The following is a 23,901-nucleotide window of genomic DNA, read 5'->3' as shown; positions in this document are numbered from 1 at the left end:
AATGTTATAACCCATAGTTTTTGATTATAGTGATTAACCTTTTCAGTCCTCCTAATTGTTGGGACTCACTTACCTTTAAACTCTGTCTTAAACTTAAAGTCTATCAAGCACACAACCCTCTATTTCTCATTATTAGATCAAATGTGTACACAATGTGAACTGTATGAATAAGTACATTTCAAATAAGCATATTGGTATTATTAGTCAAAAATGATTATCAAACCTTGGTTTAACGATGTCATGTAGTCATCACGTTTAGATTGTAAATTGAGTTTTGTTTGTCAAATACAGTTGCTTTGTATATTTAATCTTCAGGAATATATATGCTATATAATGACTGCCATACTTTTAACAATTTGAAAACAATTCAAATATTTATCCCAAATTTAAAGTTAGGCTATATGATAAAATACATTCCAATATTTACTTGTGTACTCTAAGCAGTCTTTAAGGCAGACTACTTTAATTAAACTATTGAGAAATTTAAAACTATTTATCTTACCATATACTTTGTTTTTGCATGGATAATATACAAGGCTGTCAGGAAAGCTTCCCCTTTTAAATCAATAAAGACACAGCAAATATAAGACTAACAATATTCTAAAAAATATATAATATATACACACACAAAAAAGAAAAGACACATCCATTTTGAGAACATTCAGCAATAATTTATTTTTCATAATCTCAAGAACCACCAAATTTTCTCCTTGAAAATTCATTATCAGTTGCCAACAACACAGTTTTGAAAAATGTAAAGTTACTATACAAATTCTTAATAGAAAAAGAATAAATTAACAGTGGAATCTGTTGTTTTTTCTTACAATTCCACATTTGTTTTCTACAACACACTTTTTTTTATTTTTTGTTTGATTACGGTTGAACAGAATCCAATAAAATCATGTCACATGTTACATGCTCTATTGTCAGATGGAGGGAGTGACCTACATAGTTTATTTTTAAACTAATGTCCTTCATTTTACACAACTGGTATTAAAACTATTGACGACAATATAATTAAAATTCTACACCTAGGTAACGAAGCAGTAACTGGTCATTTTGTAGCACCTGGAAGGGTTGTTACTATGTCCAAACTAAAATCTAATACTGACTCATTAAAAAATAACTTTGAACATCATTAAAACAATGGTAAATGCCTTTCAAAACACACTGCCCCCCTTTCATAAACGTTGATTTTGTTAGTTTTTTTTTTTTTCTTTCCTCTCCACTATAAAATGTTTACATCATACTGATAACAGACAGCAATGGTGTGATGGTGACAATATAGGGTACAACAAGTAATGTACTCACATTGGGATTCATATCAGAGATTACCACAAGCTGAAGAAAGAACATATGCAGTTAAGACGAGCACACGCATGTAAGGAAGGGCTTTCGGATTCGAGAGTTTGCATCAGTGTTTTCTGGTTGGTTTTGAAGTTGTGAAATGGATTACATTCCAGAAGTACCTCTGAACCATTGGTAAGCAATGGGGAAAATGTCATTAAAGGATTTATCAATATGTGCAATTTGCTTTGCTCTCCACAGTGAGATTCGAATATGATGGCAAAACAAATACAAAAATACAATGAAGAGAAACTCAACTGTCAATGGCTGGATAGGGTTTCAGTTAAATAGGTTTTCAGCAGCAGATGCACTAAGTGAATGTAAGGATAAAAAGGTTGACTTACAAATAAAGTCAAATAAATGGCCAATTCACTCTGCAGTAGAAAGTGTTTTTTCCAAGGTGTCTGCATTTCTTTTTGATAAATCTAAAGGTTTCTCGTTTGTCTTCCAGCTGTCCGACAGGTTGTCCTGCACCACATTTATCACACTCCCACATTCACTTAGCTCTCATCTGCTGTCTCCAATCCATTAAAAAAGGTAAATGTTCCTTACAAGGGCAAAGCGAAATTCCACAGTAAATCTGCTCTCTAGCCCCAGCAAAACTTTCAGTCCTGCACTTACTGTAATTGGTACAATACCAAACGATCTGTAATACACCTTACATGGTAGTTGTGCACAGGAAATGGATCTCAAGAAAACAACATGCTTAAAAAATACATAATAAAAAAGATGGAAATTAGATTACATTATTGTATGTATTTCACCTACATAAAAACGTAGCCCTCAGCACAGAACACAACATCGTTTGGCTGTAATTGTTTCTCTGATCTTACATAAGAGGTGTGCTTATTAAACCTATTCATATAAAATTGAAATATAAAATGAATCAAATCCAGGTGGGGGGGAAGCCCATGCAAGATGAGCTTTAAACTGTGAAATCAAGACTGCTTGAGTTTGTCTTGATGAGTTGGAAAATATGGCTTGTAAAAACTGTAAAACAATGTGCTACTCAAACCCTCTTTCTGTGTCACTTCAGTATGAGAACAATCATAGTCCCAACAGTAAAATTAAAATAAAAACTTGATTACATACAATATCTGACCGCACAATGTGATGAACTGATACCCTGTTTTTGTTTAATTTACTTAGTGAAAAAACTTACTTCACTATCATTGATGAAATACTGAATATCAATACATATCATAATAAAAATGTTGCAGGTCTTTGAGCGTTAAGACTTCTTTTACGCTATAATACATAGAAGATGTGTTTAAGTTGCAGAAATCTGTCACGTATTCTTTCCATTTTGTATCAGAAGGGCTTTTTTTTTTTTACACAATGAAACTTGTATACAGTTTTGTACTGGGATGTGCGATTTGTGCAGCAAGAGACTTGTTAAATGATCTGTCTCTTGAAGATGAATATTTGTTTGACACGTTTAAATTAGGACATACTCTTTCGATTCAACATGAAAAGAAGCAGAGCTATCAGGACCACGTGCGAGTGTGTCCCGAAATAAGCACATGAAAGAAATGTTGCTGGCATGGTAATTGTGTTGTTGTTGTTGACTTAAAACGAAGCTGTGCTATTTTATCTGCAGGAAACTGTGAGAAGATTCCCTAGGTCAGCGATTCGAGAGTACAGTTCCTCATGTTGTGCGTTCGGCCACAGTGAGGCTTGCGCTTGTGGTTGTTAATGTAATGTGAACTTTGTCCAGATCTTCTCGGGTGGATGTTTATGTTTGTAGGTTTACAGTAAATAGTTTACAGCAGACAGTAGGAACAGCTCAATGTTTTAAAGGGAAGGTTTACGAATGAACATTACGCACCCAAGACCTGAACAACAGCTGTTCGATGTGAAATACTCGGCTGTTTTCATCACACTTTAAACCCATATTTGGTACAAACCTGTATTTCTTTTGGTAAGGCAGTGTGATTACAAAAACAAAACTTGGAAAGTGATTAAAACAAGTCCCTCCCACCCCATCCAAAAAGCTGTCAGGCATCATAAATGGTTTCAATCAAGTTGGAGAACTTTCGGTTGGTTTGAATGGCTCTCATGGCATTGGCTTTTGAAAGAGCTGTTTCAGAGATGTTACAGTACAAGTGTTACAGCACCAATGTGTTATAGCACCGGTGGGGTACAGAACCCAGGCCTCGCCATTACGGGGACAAGGTGGACAATGATAGAAGCCTGAGATATGACCTATACTTTGATTACAAGGCTAAGATTTGATTTGGCTGAGCCTGGGCTAGACAGTAAACTAAGGATTCCTGCAACACTATTATTCACCCACGATTTCTACAAACTCGACCACACCACGGGCTGCTACTCATAACCTAAGGATGCTCACTTCACTAGCATCTGAACTGCTATAAAAAAATAAATATATGAAGTTTGGGCAGATATTTTTATGTACAAAGAAGGAGCTTGTATACCAAAACACCTAGTTAGACTGGCGCACGAGGGTGAGAAGGATGACGTGTGAAAGAGCGTGGATCACTGAAACAAAGGGACTTGAACCAAATTTGCGAGCGGTATTTAAAAGTTAACCTTGTCGGGTGGAGCGAATACTGTACCTGGACTTTCGGTGGGTTTGGGGTTTGCCGTGGAGTATGTGGGGGGCAATTGACAGGAGGGAAAAAAGCTCCAAACGTAAATACAGAATTTCAACGTGAACAACACTAAGAGAACAAGCAGGGTAGTTTGACATTGTGGAATTTGCAAGTTGCATGAAAATCCGGTATTGGACACTGTGCTGATGAAGGCTGGGGATTCCTCGCATGAAGAACTGAAGGGTCCCATTTTTTTTTTTTTTTTCCTTTTTTGATCTTTGGTCGTTCAGAAGCTAATGAGATGCTCCACTGTCATTAATGTTTGTCTGCAGCCGATAGACACAGATCGTTAGGTAATATGTGCATTTTGACTGTGGATGCTGAGTAGTCTTTTTCTTTAAAACGTTTGGGGAAAAATACTCTTTAAAAAATATTTTTCAATATTTTCAAAAGATGCGAGAAGTCTGTCTTCAGCAATTAATCTCTCTTTTAAAAAAAATAAAACCAAACGAGTCAAAAACAAAACGACAACAACAACAACAACAAAAAAAAGATATTGGTCCAGAATAAGAAGCCATAGCAAGGTGGGTTAGTGTTCATCTCTGGTTTTAGTTACGTTGTTCCTGCAGAAAGTATTTGAAAGGACTTTGAAAACTCTACAAAGATTCACGCTGTCCGTCAGTCCAGGGCTTCACTCTTCAGTGTAGAGATACTAGTATTGCATTGAAAAAAAAAAAAAAGTCAGCTGTCCCACATCTCAGACTAGTGGCTTTGTTTGTTGTTTTGTAACTCCAGGAATCCAACCAGAGTGGATTTTTGTGCACACAGTTGTGGCTGTCGGGTAGTTGAAGGCTGGTGTTACACTGGGTCCGATGGCACACGCCGGGCTGAGGCTAGCGTCCCGTCAGTGGATGGTGTGGTCACTGAAGGACAGACCGCAGGGCCCGGCCTACAAGGCCTCGCCAGCGCTGCTCGTGGATGTACTGGTGGAATAAAAGTGCTTGGAGCTGAAGTGTTTGAGGGTAGTTCTGCCCACATAAGGCAAAGCGTCAAGAGACAGTGTTACGATCTCTGTGGGACATTGATGGGGTGACCAGTTCGGGGGAACAACAGGAGTTCAGACCAGAGTTCCTGGCTTGGCCTTTTCGCGTCCGTACCACTGGACGTCCGCTAATTCCGAGTACAGGGAGCTGTCCAGGAAACAGCTGTCGTTGTAGGAGCTGAAACGAAGGAGGAACACATGGCTTAATTGGATTATTAATGTATACGATTTTGCATAAATAATGCTCCTTTAGTATCATGGTGGAGTCACCACTGAAAGTTTTACTCCAGTAACACAAGAAAAAGTATCCAATGACTTAAAATCTTCAATCCAAAACACACTTACATTGAGGTTTGGCTACAAAACCTGTAATTAACTCATTATTCTATCAATACAGGTTAAGTTCAGTACCTATTCTGCAACTATTTATAGTACATGCCGAGTACGGTCTAAAAGCTAAGCCATAATCTAAAGTGCTTCCCTACCTCATTTATTTTATGCAGGAAAACCATAATGGAGAAGGAAAATCCCTAACATTAACCACTGTAAAACTTAATTTAAAAACTAGATTAAATACTCCCTTACATTACAAACCTGATGAGACCCCAATGAAAGGTTTTATTAATCACTAGCATTTATTATTTCCTCCCTGGGAAACGTAACGCATACCCACAATGCACAGTTGAGGTCAAAAAGAGAGAAGAGGGTTAATGACATTCACAGAACCAGCACATTCACAGGCACTGACAGCATGCGTCGAGAGAGAGGAAGAGAGGGGTAGGAGTAGACACAGGCAGTACTGTACCTCTATTCATCAGTACTTTGGTGAGCTGGAGATTGAGATTGATCCTCAAAGGGAGAGTTTTCTGCTGTCTCTCTAAACCAAGAGAAGTAGAGACGACAGTCAAGCAGAAGTGTGTTAGTAAGAAGGTGGAAACAGTAAAGGGATTAGGAAACTAAAGATTGAGTAATATTAAGAAATGATCATTTAGTATTGTTAGGGATGGATTAGTAATTGTTAAATAGTGCAGAACGTTGGACAAGAGGAACATTGTGAGAAAAAGAAGTCCTTTGACATTAAGGAGACAAAAACAATATTCTACTTAAACTGTTTTAACCTGATAAACAAAGTGATCAACTTGGGGTTAATAGTCTGTGTTGACATTAATTTTAAGAAAGATAGCAACACTTATACATCATTTTTTTTAGCAGAAAAGAATAGTCTTGAATTGCCTGATTGAAGCCCCGATATATATACAGCTCTGGGGAAAAAAAAAAAAAAAAGTTTCTCTGGTTTTACTATTTATAGGTATGTGTTTAAGTAAAATGAACATTTTGTTTTATTCTATAAATTACTGACAACATTTCTCCCAAATTTCAAATAAAAATATGAATGGAATGGAATGGCTGCCACACATGTACAAATTTAAGAAACATTTGCAGTGGTCATTTTTTTCCATAGCTGTATGTAAAAATATACATAAATCCAAATAAATCCATTAATTGAGAGCGTTAGGAGTCATTTTTCCCTCAAGAGTTTCTTTATCAGTTGAAGTAACTGATATAATTCAGGCTTGATTGGTAAATGTATGTAATTCCACATGTTGTCAAATATTGTTGTCACTTCATACAAGTTATTTTATTGCATAATACATCTTATTTTTTAATATTTTGGTGACCACCCAAGACCGGTCGTACTCTACAAATGTGTGTGTCATCCCTTGATGAATCACAGTTGTTTAAACAAGTTAAGCCTAGACTTCAGGGCCTTACTGACTCTCTGAGTTGAGTAATTATGTCTTTAGCTACAGCTTCAGCTATGGCTGAGTTCCTCATGTCTGCTATCTTTGTACCACGATCTCATAACCTTGAGATTCTTAGTGTACAAGTGGCAGAAGGGAAGCTGAATAAAATCTGTAGCTGCCGTCCCTGGTAATACCCACCGTACTGCAAAAACAAACTCCAAATTCACCAACCGTCTCCCACACTTTTATAGCTCAAGAGTGTGTGAAATGTGGTGAAAAAACATTCTGAGCAGGCACACTTCCACTGAAATTGTGCAGTAGATGTTTTTTAATAAAAAAAAAAAAAAGTTTCTTCTTGCATCCAGTAGAAAAAGGAAAAAGTATAAAGAAAAATATCTTGAGAATGGCGCCGTAAGTTGGTAGCTATTGGCTTCAACTTTATTTCCATGCATCACTAGCTTCAGCGTCGATCTGCCCCTTGCATTGGGAGATTGGAGTTTACTTAATCCCCTCCCCCAGGGCAGAGATTCCTGTGGGGCAGAGGCAGTGAGATGACTTACCCGCTCTGCCAGCTCAGGATGTGCTGTGGACTGCAGGGTGGAGTGGCCGCCAGCTCGCTGGACGGGGTCATGCTCCTCTGACTGTGAGGTGAGGCGGCTGGAGAGAGACACAGGGGTCAGGCAGGTGTCACAGGCCTCAGGAATCCCAACTATGTCAACACACTGGAGAGCGCCGGGGAGGGGAGGGAAACCGCGACTAACGGATTCCATTCAATTCAGGGATCGCTTTACCATTTCACCCTATGGCGAGTCTCGCAGGCACTTCAAGCTCAGAAAATATGCATTCCTTACAATCTTCCCCTACCCTTAAGCAGTTTTTAAGCTCAGGAGCACTATATTTACCCATGTGATTAAGAGAGAGATCAAAAATCCCCTGTATGATGACAAACTATATCCTGCCATGTTTTTAAAGTGAGTTTGTAATATTCCAAGTTGATAGAATTTCAGATGCTGTGTTTGAAGACTCCGTTTTGGATTATCTGCAAATGCGAATATCACTCCAAACTGCACTCAAATCTGCTCTGAGCACAAGGTGGATTAAAGCCCTGATTCCCCGGATGTGGCCTTCACTTCTGTGACCGGCCGTGTAATTATAGTTACACAATTGGCTTCCATTCAGCAGCAGAGTAAAGGGAAAGACAAGAATCTTTACCACTTTTCGTTGTGTTTAATGTAGAGTAAACCGCTGGCTGGCTGCTTTGTTTATTGAGAATGCATATTTGCCTCTATAGAAACTTGTGGTTGTTTTGAGTAGACCGTTAACAATATCAAACGTTGTACTGGTATGAATGTTTTCCCCATGCAATCATCAGGATATATTATGGACTTTATGGTTATGAATATCATATAGTAGAACATAAACAATTTCATATTATTTGGTAAAGGACTGTAAAACTCACTATGACAACTATACACTCACCTAAAGGATTATTAGGAACACCATACTAATACTGTGTTTGACCCCCTTTCGCCTTCAGAACTGCCTTAATTCTACGTGGCATTGATTCAACAAGGTGCTGAAAGCATTCGTTAGAAATGTTGGCCCATATTGATAGGATAGCATCTTGCAGTTGATGGAGATTTGTGGGATGCACATCCAGGGCACGAAGCTCCCGTTCCACCACATCCCAAAGATGCTCTATTGGGTTGAGATCTGGTGACTGTGGGGGCCAGTTTAGTACAGTGAACTCATTGTCATGTTCAAGAAACCAATTTGAAATGATTTGACCTTTGTGACATGACGCACTATCCTGCTGGAAGTAGCCATCAGAGGATGGGTACATGGTGGTCATAAAGGGATGGACATGGTCAGAAACAATGCTCAGGTAGGCCGTGGCATTTAAACGATGCCCAATTGGCACTAAGGGGCCTAAAGTGTGCCAAGAAAACATCCCCCACACCATTACACCCCCACCACCAGCCTGCACAGTGGTAACAAGGCATGATGGATCCATGTTCTCATTCTGTTTACGCCAAATTCTGACTCTACCATCTGAATGTCTCAACAGAAATCGAGACTCATCAGACCAGGCAACATTTTTCCAGTCTTCAACTGTCCAATTTTGGTGAGCTTGTGCAAATTGTAGCCTCTTTTTCCTATTTGTAGTGGAGATGAGTGGTACCCGGTGGGGTCTTCTGCTGTTGTAGCCCATCCGCCTCAAGGTTGTACGTGTTGTGGCTTCACAAATGCTTTGCTGCATACCTCGGTTGTAACGAGTGGTTATTTCAGTCAAAGTTGCTCTTCTATCAGCTTGAATCAGTCGGCCCATTCTCCTCTGACCTCAAGCATCAACAAGGCATTTTCGCCCACAGGACTGCCGCATACTGGATGTTTTTCTCTTTTCACACCATTCTTTGTAAACCCTAGAAATGGTTGTGCGTGAAAATCCCAGTAATTGAGCAGATTGTGAAATACTCAGACCGGCCCGTCTGGCACCAACAACCATGCCACGCTCAAAATTGCTTAAATCACCTTTCTTTCCCATTCAGACATTCAGTTTGGAGTTCAGGAGATTGTCTTGACCAGGACCACACCCCTAAATGCATTGAAGCAACTGCCATGTGATTGGTTGGTTAGATAATTGCATTAATGAGAAATTGAACAGGTGTTCCTAATAATCCTTTAGGTGAGTGTATATATAAAAAAATAAATGTATATTTTTATTCTCTACTTGAACTTTAAAGTGGTATGTTTGGGTCCTGGGTTCTTGAATATAAATTTTAATGTCAGTTGATATTAGTAACTGCCTTTAGCAAGTATGGCAAGCATTGAATAATATGCTTGTAAAATTATAATCTATGTCCTCCCAAGGGTATGGTATTACTTAGCATTCAAAACGCACACAGCATGAGAAACAATAAATCTTTTATGGAGAACAAGCCTTAAAATGTTCACTTTATGTTCGCTTAAATCTTTCAAAATGTAGCTGCTTTTTCCAGTTAATGAAATATTTACCAGAACCATCTGCTTCAATTTTGTGAAGTATCGAGCAACACCTTAAAAACACTTGCCTGGAAGCCACAGGTTGCCTTGCTAATTCAGTGTTTTACAGGTTCCCTTCTCTGTAGTGGCCCAAGATAAATTAATAGAATGTTACACTTATTAAAAAACTCCAGACAGCAAAGACTTCAGCAAATTAACACAGTCAACTCTCCTTCTGTGAAAGTCATTCCACATACCTGATAAGAATTAAAATGGATGTTAGTTAACTTATGAAATGGTCATCTTTTGTACTTTGATTTCTGCTGCTCTGAGAATAAGGTTTTGGTGTAAGAGAAAATAACAGTAAACTTTCACATTTGTATTTTGTAGGTTTTACACACTTCAAAACAACACTTTGCTTCCGTTTTTGGTTATTTTGGTGTGCTGAGGCTGAAAAGACGCATTGCCAGCAGACTTCCTGGTGGGTAAATCTGGTCTTTTTCTCCCTCACTGCACTAGAATGCATACGCGTCCCTGACTACACTTTCCGTTTCTAAGAGACAAACAATGGATTATTGTTCAAACTCCTCTCAAAGAGACGGCTTTTGTTCCTTGGTCTTTAGCTCTGATCAGAAGAAGACTTTATAGACCTGAAGCTCTGCAGCCACCCATATATAAATCCGTCTGGCGGACCACCCTGAATCCAGGCACCTCTAAAACAGCGCGTTTATAGTGGTGGGCTGTCTTTATAGTAAGTGCCCCCAAGCCCTACCTGTCACTGTACGCAAGTGTTTAGGGTGTTTCCAGTCACGTTTGGACAAAGGGTCTGCAAGCCTACCTGATGATCCTTTGGAGATGTGTGGCATCCTGTTCCCTCGGCTGTGCGCCAGGAAGGAGCCCTGCAGTGTGCCGTACTGCGAGCCGCTGTCTGAGGAGTTGGAGCTGGTGTGCGAGAGTCTGTTGTGCTCTTTGAGCGAGGCAGAGGAGCGCTGGTACCAGCAGCGCAGCTCATCCGACACTGCAGTCCTGTTCCCGCCCTCCCGCCCCAGAGAGGGAGTCCGCACGATCTGCGAGCGGGACGGGGTGAGCCGGCCACTGCTCTCGCCCTCCTCCCCGTGCCAGCTCTCCTTGTACATCCCCCCAGCCGTGTAGGAGTTGGAGGTCTTGAACTGGGCCTTGACGCTGTAGTGTCCCTCTTGGTCGTTCTCCAGGCTGCGTACCACCACCGGCGTGGGGCTGCCCTCGATGTACAGCGGGTACTCCTTGATGCGGTACTGCGACGACGGCTGGCTCTGGCTGTGCAAGTACACGCCATGGTGGGCGCTGCCATTCTTGGCCGCCAGGTTGGGCATGCTGCCCGAGTTGGAGGAGCCCAGGTTGCTGGCCGACTTGTGTCGCTGTCTCTGCCGCTGGCGGGCTTTCGATGGGGAGTCCTCGGCCAGTGTGGAGTAGTTGGGGTTGCCCTGGGCGGGGTAGTAGTGCTCCGAGCTGGAGTGGCTGGTGCAGGAGGAACAGTCATCCAGTGGGTCGGAGCCGTTGCTGCTGCGAGTGCGCGGCGTGTAGAAGTCTGGGCTGCCCGTCTCGTTCTCGGAGCCCAGCAGCTTCCCCTGTGACTCCAGGCTGGAGCTCCGGTGTCTAAAGTGCTGTGCCAAACTGTGCAGTCGGGTGGGGCTGATATCCACTGACCTGCGGGCGCGATGGGGCAGAAACACAAGGGTTAGAATACCAACCAGAATACCAGAGGGTTTTTAATTCCTCTGTGTGACGCTTACCCCCTGGTGTGACGCTTACCTGGTGGAGTGGACGTAGTGCGGGCTGCGTACCCGCAGGTCGGGGGTGGAGGGCATGCTGGACTGGGAGTTCCAGTGGGGGAGGCTCCTGATAGGGCTGTTCTGCAGAGAGTTGCTCCCCCCGGCCTCTGCACAGCTCCCTGAACTCGGAAAGCGCTTGTGACTGCTGCGGACACGGAGACATCGACCGAGAGGAGGCGTCATGTCCGGTACCCGTTCTCCAGCATCGTTACTATGAAATTGAACTTCACTTTGAACATCACTTATTTTCATTCTGCCTATATTTCATATTTATTTGTATACTAAAATATTACCTTTTAAAGGTATTTGAATTAAGAAGATAACAGTCAGGGAAGCACAAAATCCAATCCAATTCATTCTAGCTTGATTTGCTGAGACAGACGTGTGAGAGTCTAAGCAAAAGTCAAAGTCATTCAGGCTTATTGACTCAGCTCCTTTGTTTAATACAGATCTACAGCTTTGCACAATCCTACAGCAGGAGGGCAGTTTTCCTTCCTCAGACCACTGTAACACTTTCGTCTCGACTAAGACGTCCCTGATTGAGGACTGACCTCCTGAGCTGCAGTCACACATGCCCGCCCTGTCCTCTCACCCTCCCTGCGGTGATCGTGTCTCATTTGACCCACCTGGAGTGCCCGTGAGAAGTGCGCTTCTTCACTTTTTCATATGGCTCGTCTAAGGACGACTCGCTCCACATCTTGGGCTTGATGGGAGACTTGTCGTAGTCGCTGCGCTGGTAGTGCAAGTGCCGGAGCCCCTCCAGGGACTGCGGAGGAGGGGGTCTGCTGTGCGAAGGGGGCCGGGGTGGCAGGCCTTTGTGGGGGGATGCGGTGGGGGAAAAGGTGCCAGTCACCTGAGAATCATCTGAAGGAAGCACATCGGCACAATGTCACAGGTCACATTTCATGTATTAATAACTCATTGCTCATATCATAACCTAGGCTGAGCAAGCTTTTACTTCTATGTTTAGAGCAAATCAGCAAGTTTTTCCATTAACACTTTTAATTTGACTGGAAAAACACTGGTGGAAAGAAAAAGCAAACTGAAGAAATATCAACATACCGTCCTCAAGAACAAGGGCGTCTGACAACGAACTGTCTTCAGAGCCAATATTTGCTTCTGTGGGTAAACAAAGAAAGGTTATGTAAATGGAGTTCAATGGAGGCTCAAGCAAAATAAACACAATCCTCTGCAATTATGGCCATAACTTGTGACTCTCTGTCACCCTTTACTATAGGGAAGTGGTTAAATCCTGAAGACTTCTCTGCAATGTGTGTGATCAGTAGCAAGCAGCACACTTAAGCCATTCAGCTCTGTCACCTTATTTAACTATAGTGTTTAAAAAATCATTATACCACTTCACATAAATGCCCCGTCCCATAATTGCTATATTTCAACAATTAATTTCTAATTTATGTAACATTTACGTTTAGTATTCCTTGCATTGAAAAAATAAAAGTGATACATGTGTTGGATCTTGGATAAGAAGAGAATTTGCTCAAAATATTGTAAAAGTTATTTTCTAAGAACAAAGAAATGCAAACTGACAGTGATTCTACCATTACATTGTATGTACTTTGAATGTCACTTAATATTACGTTTATTTACATTTATAACTGCATTGAATTGAAAACAAAGGCAGGAAACAGACATTGTATTATTTATAAGGCAGAAAATTGTGCAGCCATTTCTGAACACTTTCTCACATGCTGCCTGTGAGCTCCTTCTCGCTGTAGCTGATAGTGTTTACACTACCCAGCACATTGTGCCCAAGAAGTTCACACTTGTGAAAAGTTTAATGGGAACAGTATGCATTACAATAATACATAATAGTCACAATAATGTTTCTGAAAACATTTTATACTGAATTGTTTATATGACATGCCTGCAACAAAGAACTATGATGGACATGTTTAAACACAGAAGAAATAGTCATTAATTTGACTAGCGTCTAATCAGCCTCATTCTACTAGTAAATATATTTTAATGTGGACCGTTCTTGCACTATTTTCTATATAATTTGGGAAGCAAATGAGCAAAAAAAAAAAAAAAAAACCTGGACAGGGCCGAGTGACTGCTTTTGTGGAGAATGCGTTCCCCCGCGGTTTACCTTCGATAATGAGTGATGCCCGCTGCGTGGGCTTCTTGCCAGATTTGATGCGGTGCTCGTTGATGGAGTTCTCAATGTCCTGCAGTTTCTTCAGTGCATTCAGATAGGAGGTCTTCCTCTGCTTCTTCAGCTTCTTGCTGACATGCGAGTCGCTGGCCAGCCTCCGTGCCGCCTCCGTGATCTGAGACTGGATGGCAAACTCCCGCTCCAGGCGCTCCAGTTCGGCCTCCTGCTGCCCAATACAAACAGCCAGTGAAGCTCTGGTCTCCCCCTCGGTCACATTCACAGCCACTGCTCAATTCGCCCCACAGGGCCAGGCTTACCGAACACACTAACCTTGTCCTAGACAGGCTGCACGGGCTTCCTGTCTCTTTAAAACACATACACACATGCTTTTTTTTTTTATTCTGTATGCTGCCCATGTCAAGCATTGAACAGGTTGCTAAATGTACTGTCAGCAGTTTTTTCACCATCTTCTAATCAGGCCTAGGATTTAGGACAGAGGTGGCATGATCAAATACTAATGAATTACGAATTTAATATATGAAATCAAAGAAAACTATGTGTGTGTTCCAGATTCACACTGCAGTTATGCATTTAAAACACACTTAATCTTTAGGTGTCTCATGTAAATTCAAGATATAATGTGTTTGCATTTGTCACCAATTTGGTGACACTGTTTAATGGCATTAACAGTTAATTGTTATAGTGAATCACCATTATTTTAATTAGCAAAAAAAGCACATCTATTTTATATGAAGACAATACACTGAAAAAATATGAAATGTTACAACTGCTATAAAAATGGATGTACAATAGAAGACCTAAGCTCCCTTCACAAAGTATCAGAGAAACAATAATGGTTTCATGGCAGTTCATGGCTCTGACACACATGTGGATTGGACAGCGATGTGATCTGTAGCCACAATACTAGTGCAGGGACCCAGGAACGCAGTTGAAGAGAACAATACCAATGCAACATAAGGAGAAAAATACCCAGCATGGTTCCCACTAGATTGTGGGGGATGTAATACATTTAATTAGGTCAACAACACATGCAGAAAACGACCGTACACTTGTGGAATCCTTCAAACTATTCCTTAGCGTATCCAAAGAAAACTACTCCCACCTAAAATCAATTTCACTCCAACTTGATTTAATTTTCTGCTCAGTGAGACGGGTAAATTCAGTGGAAAAAGAGAAAGGGATTTTTTTTTCTCACACCTTAATCATGCATGAGACTGAATAGGAATGAAATCCAACTGTTTGCCTTTTACTCTGACGGCAATGTTAATTTCCTGACCTTTAGAGAAACACGGTCAGGTACATTAAAAGTCTTAAAGCAGCTACAGGATTTCATTATTAGGGGACTTTTGTAATGCCATGAAACAAGTTAACCAGAGAGCTAATTAGCTGTTGTGTCACCAGTCTACCCCTGCCTGAAGAATGAATTGTCATTAGGATTTTTTTGTTTAACACACTGAACATCTCTTGGTGTTTAGGTTACCCACTCAGGCTAGTAAGAACAGTAAATGAAGCCACTTTGCTCTCACCTCTCCCTTTGGCAGGATTTTCTGCTCGTCCAGTTTGAAGGCAGTGCCGATCCTCCGGCGGACGGCGGGCAGCTCCTCCCCGGGGTCTAAGGGATATTCTTTAGGCATCTTTCCTGTCAGCTCCTGGGGCCCGAGAGAACAACCGAGTTTACTTCACCACAGAATAACTGACTGCCATTCATTACTTAATCAGCTTTTTGAAAAAACAACCCTCCCCAATACAACAATGAATTGCTGCTCCTCTTCTACTCTTTACTAAGCTTAAAATACAAGTTGTCATCCCCTCTACCAAACCTACAACGATTCAGTACAACTAGAAATACTTTCTTAGAGTGGTTTTAACTAAACTGGCTGCTTTTGCATTGAATTATAGATGATGGTTTGCATTGAAACTCCTCCAACCCTTACTGTACATTCCAAGAGAACATTTGGACCAGTGAGAGGTTACATATTGCCATGATTACTGCAAGTCTTCTGTAGCCATCCTGTTGGGAAAGCTGCCCTGTTTTAGGCCCTTACCGCCTCACGGATGCAGAGTCTCTTGAGTTCCTCAAGGCGCTGGCGTAGTGTCTCCTCTAGAGCTTCCTGCCTGGATTTTAGTGCAGCCAGCATGTCTTTCTTGGCAGACTGGGAGCTATCGGACTCCTGGGAACCTGTCAATAAACACTGAGGTTATTGACTCAGCTGACAAACAGTACAAGACTTGATGAGACCCCAGCCCCGCGAAGCTCAGGGGTACAAATGACAAAACACAACACAGACACACAAACTATTTAGACCGCTTCCTTCATAAACCTGTCCAAGGTGATGCATTACCAAACTATTCAGTGACAATGGGTGGAAAAAAAGATTGTTTGGATGAAGAATGGCTTTATCAAGTAGAAAGGCTGCAGTGACCTTTCCCAACGTTGTAACTGCTCAGTTTGGACACAGAATGTACAATGAATCCTGAGTCATTTTATTGTTGCAGGCAACGCTTTGATATAAATGTAATCTTTTCACATGCTGTAAGTTCTGAAAAGGCCAAAAATGTCTTTACTGCTTTATAAGGCAGAAACGGAAGTGGAACAATGCAGATTACAGTGCAAATCCTACAAAGCACAACATTGTTTTCAGTTGACTAAAGCCTGCTGCCAGAGGAATAAGCAAAGGTCTGCACCTGTCCAGACTGCCAGGATATTTGCAGGGAAGCAAATGGAAAGCAAGATAAGGAAGCCAAGGCTGAGATTAGGCGAAAGGCCAGGTCAGCTTACAACACATCCACACTCCTCACAATATCCCTAAAACTGACAGCCTTGGGTTCTTCTGGTGTTGATAGTTTGAATTTTAACAAAGGAATAACTCAGTGAGACTTGATTTGTTTTAACTTCCTGATTATAACATTATGTTGGCCATAGTCCACCACTCTGCCAAATAAATAAAAAAGAAAAGAAAAGTTGTTAACATAAGATACTGCGTAAGTCTATTATTCGTAAGAACGCAGAATGAATCGTATTCCGACAGAACAGCAACAGGATGCATGTTTTAAACATCATCTTGAAGGACCAGACAAGAACTTGTTAACAAGAGCATAACAAATGTTCTGAGTAACACGATGGGATATCCGCAAGGACGGCGGCCAGTTGCGTTTCTGCCGTACCAGGACAAACTATGTGTCAGCACCGTTTCCTGATGGGAGATTAGCTGTAATAGGCAAATTAATAGACTACTCATATATTACCATACATATCTACTACAAAAACAACCACAGTTTAACCGGGTCCTCTAGGGGCCCTTTGCATATTTTAGTTTTTAGTCATGGATCACTTACGGCATGGCATTCTGGTATTTAAGTGGGGTTTCAGCCACTGAAAATCATACACATTAGAACACACACCCGTCTAAATGTCATTTTTATAGAGAATGTGAATGGGAGTAAAATGTGTACAATTAATGCACATTCCAAATTAACTGCTGTTGGACTGAAGAGCCTTTTCTGTCTTATGCATTACGTGGCTGTATTGATGGAAAGTATGTTGTTTAACACTCTGTAGGCGTCCGGTGTGTCAGACAGGGCTGTACAGGGGTCAGGATGCGCTGTACATCCTGTATATATAGCATGATGCATCCCAGCTGGGGGGTGGGGAGCTGTGGACAGGAGACTCCAGTGAACTAGCCTCACTACTGCTCAACAGGGTCTTTGGGAATAGGCGACTTGCAGCCACCAGCTTTATGTAGCAGCCAGCTCCGTGGTGAAAAGGTGATAGAGACACCAGGAATAATCTTATAGTTTTATTGGCATCTCATCATTTAAATCAGTTGTAAAACCCCCAGCTGTGTCACATGACAAAACATCTCTTCCACCATCTCTGTACATGATTTTTAAACAAGGAGGTAATTATTCACACATGTGAATACACAGATCTCTGCAGTTCAAAATAGGCTTTAAATCAGTGGGGTTACATCCTGTTAGAGACCTCTTCAACCCACATTGTTCCCACTGCTCTGTCAATGTAGCTGAATGAGGTTGTGGGCGAATGACAAGGAGAATCCCATTAACAATGTCCCTGCCTGCCCAGCATCCTGACCCCACAGAATAATACTTGAATGGCTTCTCAGTGTGACACTAGACTAGTTGCCCACTACAGCTACAGTTATGCGACTACATGTGGACTGGTGCAATATTTTTCTGACCAAACTCATTAAGGTCAAGGCCAAATCCTATGATATACCCTAGGAACAGCTGTGCTTTTAAAATTTCGTCTGCTGCCCGAATACATTTGTTAATATAGTGTACATACCAAATAAGTACAGCAGTTTTCACCCCCTCCTTCTATATCCCAGATTCAGGAAGCCCTAGACTAAGCCACAGGGAGGAATGCTGTGCTTCTACTGTATATCTGAACTGTATATCCTTTACTCCCTCAAGTTAACTTTCTGGTTGGCTTTGTACTACCTTATTAAAGCAATGACAAAAGTAGACACTGGACAGATATAGAGAAACCAGCAAATGCGATCTGTTTTGGCTCTGAAAAACAACCCCTTAATTTATTTTTCCTATTCTTAGCTCATGAGTCATGAAGTCGCTTCTTTGCTTGATTCACTGGGGGTGTGGGTTGTGTCTCTTGTGTGCGTTCTGCTCCAGTGATGTGTGAATGAACTACCCTGGCCAGTGAATGCTTCTCCAGGTTACCCCACAGCCCACAGAGATAGAGATCTTTTCTTTTCTTTGGTAATGAAGAGATCAAATAACTTTCTTCCAGTTCACAGAAAATCATAGAAAGCATACAGTTTCACATTCACAAAGCTTTGTGTTCACTGTGCTTTCTGAAAAAGGATAAATCAGTTGCACAATTGTTTTCCATTTCCAAATTTTACATTTCTTTATAGAAATAAAACTTGTCAGGTTAGTAAATATTTCTAGATGTCTTAGTTAAATATTTGTTAATGGGATTGTGAGCCAATAGTTGCATTTGTTCTTTATCTTGTGACCAGTCTAGGCTAGAGTAAAGTTAGAAACGGCAGATCATTTAAATAATGAAAGTACAACAATCCAAAGGCCTTAGGATGAGGGGGAAAAAACAAAACAAACCAAAACACAACATTCCTTATTCGCTAACTCAGCAGCGTTTTGTTAAAATGGTTTCAATGAGGCAAAAATGAACAGTTGCCTAAAATAAGTTTCCTTTTCCTTGGCTTGGCAAAGACATATGGTGCTGAGAAACTCTACACCGCAAGACATTGTGAGCAGCCTTTCTAGGGCGATTCAAATGGCCTCAGCGTACAAAAACAATCCACGTCATAAATATAAACACGAGTCCATTAAAATATAGAGCGAAATAAAGTACGGGGATGTTTCCACTTTAGGAGACCAACGTGCTCCACTGGAGTGTTTCAAAGCTCTTCTCAGTGATCTATTAACTCAGGGCTGCGGGGCACTGCTCAGGGAGGAAATGCAATCAGTTGAGAAGAAAGCTAAAATCATCACCCCTCACTTCCTCTTCTTCAGCACATTTGCTTCAGACAATGCATCTCTTACATGAAGCTCACTATCTGACCCAGCGTAAGGTACAGTAGAGCAGCTACAAGGCTAAGTCGGGCCCCTGGGGACCTCTGCATTGAAGCCACACCCTGGTTGGCTCTCCAGGCTGTGGTCTGAACTCCATTATTGTATTTGGATATATGTTTCTACGCCACAGCACCAGACATGGGGCCTTGTCAGATTTTCCCAGCCGCAAATTCGGCGATCCCGTACTTCCGGCTTTCCCATTGATTTGCAAGTACACATTTAGAGCACCCCACCTCCCCTCTATAGAAGCCTTCTTTCAAATCCAATTATGTCCACGAACACAGAGCACAAGCTGACCATTGTTTCCTGCAGAATCTTTTGACAAAGCTGGCTGCGTTCACTCCACTCATACACTACATTTAACTCGGAAGACTGGATCTATCCACAACAAAGAGTTGCACGTGAAAAATATGGACTGTACAATTCTAAACAAAATTAATTAATCAACAATCTACAGGTTCTACTTTATAATTTTTTAAAGGGAACTACATGGGTGTGTGACGCAGAGATCTTACTATAAAAACTACATTCCACACAAGATCCTAGGCATTAGTTGTAAGTGCTCTGTCCCAGACAGCATTATACTGAATCAATTGTACTGTGGCTGCTGTACTCAAAAGAATTCCTCAGAAGTTGTTTCTACAAATCTCCTTTCATGTTGCACTGAATCCAAGCACTGATAAGCCTCTTAAAATCACAGCAGACTTGCTTCTTGCTCTCATCACATCACACTGAGAAACGATTTCTTGATATGCAAGTGTGGCCAATAAATAAGAAGTGGTGATCCAGGGTTATGAAATATTACCACAATGAGGAAATATTAAACATGCCACTTCCCTTGAGGATGGCTTTGTTCGGACGTGAAACCGAAACCCAGGTATTGTTCCAGTAACAACATTAGGCGACCTGGGGGCCCTTGTCTTTATTTGGAACTTGGTCGTATGCCTTCTCATATTTCCACTGTGAGAAACTGGATCCAGACAGTGGGGGGTGCATCATTACAGTGCGCCCTTTGTATCGTCCTTTTGAGTGCCGACAGCGCTCAGACAGTTTACTGAGACGCAGATATTTTTCTCACATGTCAATCGTATACTTCCAATCAAAGCAATGCTGACTTCTCCCTGGCTGCCAGGTGCAAAGTGTTTTCCATGCCTCAAACAAAAATATAATATTTTGATTTCCCTTTGCAGATGCCTTACCCTTCAACTCAGTCATGCCAGACTGATGTGACTCCACATTAACACTTTTGTTAACATGGTGCCAGACACCATGCTTAGATTAACCAGGGGGTGAAGTTCTTGATCTTGATATTTAAAGGTGAGATCCTGATATCTCTAACTTTCCCAGGAGCGCAGCACTCACCTGAGGACAGTAGGCTTCCACTGCTGCCACTGATAATCTTGCCCTTGCTCCCCATGTTGGCTAGTTTAGAGGTCTTCAGTGTTCCAGTTTCTGTCAAGTCGATGGCAATCTCACTCAGGCTTCTCGCTGCATGTATTTTTGACTGCAAAACAGAATGTTTGTTTGTTGGTATTGGTTTTGTCTCTCTGTCAGGGTTGGAGTAACAAAAAGCTCAAACTGAAATGTATTACAGCATAATTTCATAGAAGAAGAATATTCTCTCTATTGAACACTGGTTTGTAATTACTAAAGACAGATTCTGGGCGGAAAAAGAAGCTGGATCCTCTGGAGATGGAGAAGGGAACTAAAATCCTAATGTTTCTCATAAAGGTGTATTTTATTCTTATCAAACATTTGAAAACACACAGGGAGGAATATTTAACCACTGATTATTTTAAATAATTGTATTCATCCCCACTGTTTTCCTGCATTGAAGTTGACTGTGAAAATCCACTTCATACCACAACCTTTATGCACCATTCAGTAAATCATGTTACTTTACAAACACAAACTTAAATTACTTCTATAGCTAAAACAACCAGTAAGAGAACAGATAACCACTTGAGAATTGGAGGTTTTAGTCAAGGAGGTGGTGATAACTGGACTCCAAGTACTCGTTGTCTAGACAGTGTTGAGCGTAAAAAAAGAAAAAGAAGAAAGAAAAGGCACATGCAGTCTTGAGCAGAAAGGTCCACATTCCTGAAACACAGGCTCACAGCAGACGACTGAACAACCTGCTGCCCAAGATATACATGTCTAATCCTCAATCCAGTTATTTGCTGAGAACCGAGATTGAAAAGATTAGAGAATTCCCAAAAGGAATATAAAACCCAGTGGGACAATTCTCAACCCTATCTCTCCCCCACTTCAAGAAATTTAAAACATATACAAAAAACAAAATGTAAATAGATTGATTGCGCTCACCTTGCTTTGTTTTCTGTCCAGATAAAATTGGTGCTGACTAATAGCCATAGCCCAGATGGACTTTATCAGCGCAGGACAGGCATACCATGTGTGTACTGCAATACCACTGTGTCCGAAGGTCCTTCTAGTCACGGATGCCCTGCAGGAGAGAGATGCACACAGCGCATAACTGCATAGGTACAACTGAAAGGAGGAATATGCCTCTAACCCATCCCAGACACATTGCTATTATCTAAATCTGGAGCCAAAATTCCTTCATCAGCAACTTAAACAAGTTACGAAACACACAAGCATTAGTGTTGCAAGAAAAAAACTTTTTTTTTTTAAACCAAATACAAGTTCAAGCCCTTTTCACTAGTTTACCGTCACCCAATAATCTGAGGTGTTGATTTTACTACTTTATGCCAAAAGAATGCATACATTGGCTACTAGAAAATCTGTATTTACCATAAAGAGTATCAATATGTGAACATGAATACCACCAACTTTTTAAAATATCAGTAGAAACAGTAGCAGTAACAGCTTTGTTAAGTTGTCATGAATGTTTCAAGGCAGTCTGCTAACATTTATTTCACAATGAAACCCCAATCTGTGTCAAGCACATTTGAAGCAAATTTTCTTTGGTTGATAGATAATAAAATAACAGTAACCTGGAAATAATAAGAGACCTATCTATGCAAGTGGTTAGCAGTTTCAAGCCAAAACAGTCAAGTAATCTTTTGCGTACAATTTGGACCCTGATTTCTTTGAAAAAGGGAAATGCTTTGCTTGAAACATTCCTTCAAATAGGATCAAATGAGCAAAAGTGAGGCTGGCAAGAGACGAGAAGGGAATTTAATATAGCCAGATATCTCAGAAGTGCAATCTTCAGTCACAAAATCCTTCATGGGAATCTTCAAAAATTACTTGAAAATTACAAGGATTTCATGTTACACAACTTTCTGGCAGCAGAGCACTGCACTGATCAAGCAGTTTCACCAGACAAGCATGGCTGGAAACTAGGAGAAAGACCATTTTTGTTCTCTAAAAGGGCAAAAACTCCACTTAAATATCTTTAAAAACTACAGCAATGTTAGAAAACGCTAATACATGTTTTGGAGAAAGAAAGTTGTATTTTGAAATCAGCATCCATTTGCTTCTCATAGGCTAAACACTTTCTGTATAGAACAGTAACTAGCCAAGAATTCAAAAGTAACATTGTGAAACTGTTTTTTAATAATGATGAAACTTTTATAGAATTCACAGACCTATGGAAAATCATTTGAATTTGTATATTAGATGCATCCAGATGTGGCACAATAGCATATATATTAAGTACGGTTCTGACCAGATATAGACACCGATTACGCCAACAAACTCATTGTGGTTAAAACGCACTCTGTGGGCGGCAGTGAGTTATTAGAAGGCATTACCTGCGAGGGTCATGAACTTCCACAGAAAACTTCTTCTCTCTGAAGTAAAGGTTTTCCAGCTGCCTCCATTGGAACACCTGAAGAAGATGAAAAGGCGCTCATTGGACAGGATTCACAGGAGCTCGAGTGCTACATCCCAGGCAGAAGTCACAGTCGTGTCTTTAAGACATTTGGAGTAATTATATCCAGATACTGCAGCAATCCAGAAGTTGCAATTTCTTCAAGTCGGCCAACAAACTCTTTGGCTGTACTTTCTGCAGTGTAAGTAGTTAGCAGTTTCTTTCTTGCTCAGTTGCTTCCCTTTTTCGTTTCTCCTTAAAACAAATCCTCCTCTGGAAGAAATAATAACAACAACCCCCCCTCCTGTCTCTTGTGCTCTGAGAATCCCTCCAGGCGTTCAGGAACAACACGTCCTAAGACAGCAGTCCTCACCATCTGCGAGGGAGCAGGGCTGTAGAGCAGCGCGGTTTCCTCTCCAGTGTGGGAGGCTTTCTAACCCTCCCCTCAACTCCCCCCTACGTCCCCCTCCCATCTCCCTCTGGGACAGCACTTCCTGCTCACAGATCTACAACGGGCTCTGACATTTACTATTGCTGGGAGGGACATGGGGAAAGCACAGTGGGGTGGAGTATACCATTCATTTTGGAAGACCCAAAGCTCCCCAAGCCAACAATCAAACTTTCTGGACTAACAGGACTATTTTGTTTTGTTGCGTTTGTTATAAAAAGCATCCGGTGAAACAAATGCACTGGCTTAAGTACAACGAGCAGAGACTGCAAAAAGTCGTCTTTACAGGCTACAGTGCATTTAGAGGTAATTATTGTGTGACAAACAGATAATTCCATATAAAATCCAGTTTTTACAGTGGGATAGATCATCACAATGCACAGTAATCATCCACGGAGGAGGTCAGCCTATCCTAAGTCGTACTTTAACTCTGGGATAAGGGAAAGGGGGATGGGGGATGGGGG

General features: G+C 41.2%; 1 protein-coding gene across 6 annotated transcripts in view; it reads right to left on the bottom strand.

Moving 5' to 3' along the window:
* Positions 1 to 649: 649 nt before the first annotated feature.
* Positions 650 to 23,901, bottom strand: part of frmd4a (FERM domain containing 4A) — a 150,464-nt gene continuing 127,212 nt past the window's right edge. For 3 of the 6 annotated variants that reach the window (XM_066723725.1, XM_066723720.1, XM_066723726.1), the window contains exons 12-23: positions 22,931 to 23,007; positions 21,519 to 21,657; positions 20,556 to 20,697; positions 15,665 to 15,798; positions 15,146 to 15,268; positions 13,593 to 13,824; positions 12,545 to 12,601; positions 12,109 to 12,346; positions 11,463 to 11,693; positions 10,510 to 11,357; positions 7,250 to 7,346; positions 650 to 5,122 (exon numbers count right to left, since the gene is read on the bottom strand). In XM_066723725.1, coding sequence (XP_066579822.1) covers positions 5,020 to 5,122; positions 7,250 to 7,346; positions 10,510 to 11,357; positions 11,463 to 11,693; positions 12,109 to 12,346; positions 12,545 to 12,601; positions 13,593 to 13,824; positions 15,146 to 15,268; positions 15,665 to 15,798; positions 20,556 to 20,697; positions 21,519 to 21,657; positions 22,931 to 23,007 — 2,421 coding nt within the window. In that variant the 3' untranslated portion in view covers positions 650 to 5,019. The remainder of the gene's footprint in view (positions 5,123 to 7,249; positions 7,347 to 10,509; positions 11,358 to 11,462; positions 11,694 to 12,108; positions 12,347 to 12,544; positions 12,602 to 13,592; positions 13,825 to 15,145; positions 15,269 to 15,664; positions 15,799 to 20,555; positions 20,698 to 21,518; positions 21,658 to 22,930; positions 23,008 to 23,901) is intronic. The other 3 variants (XM_066723722.1, XM_066723721.1, XM_066723724.1) reach the window with 3 other exon arrangements.

Source organism: Amia ocellicauda, chromosome 15 (assembly GCF_036373705.1).
Source record: "Amia ocellicauda isolate fAmiCal2 chromosome 15, fAmiCal2.hap1, whole genome shotgun sequence".
Taxonomy (NCBI): domain Eukaryota; kingdom Metazoa; phylum Chordata; class Actinopteri; order Amiiformes; family Amiidae; genus Amia; species Amia ocellicauda.
The sequence above is the reverse complement of the archived record's forward strand: the minus strand, read 5'-3'. Positions and strand labels throughout refer to the sequence as shown.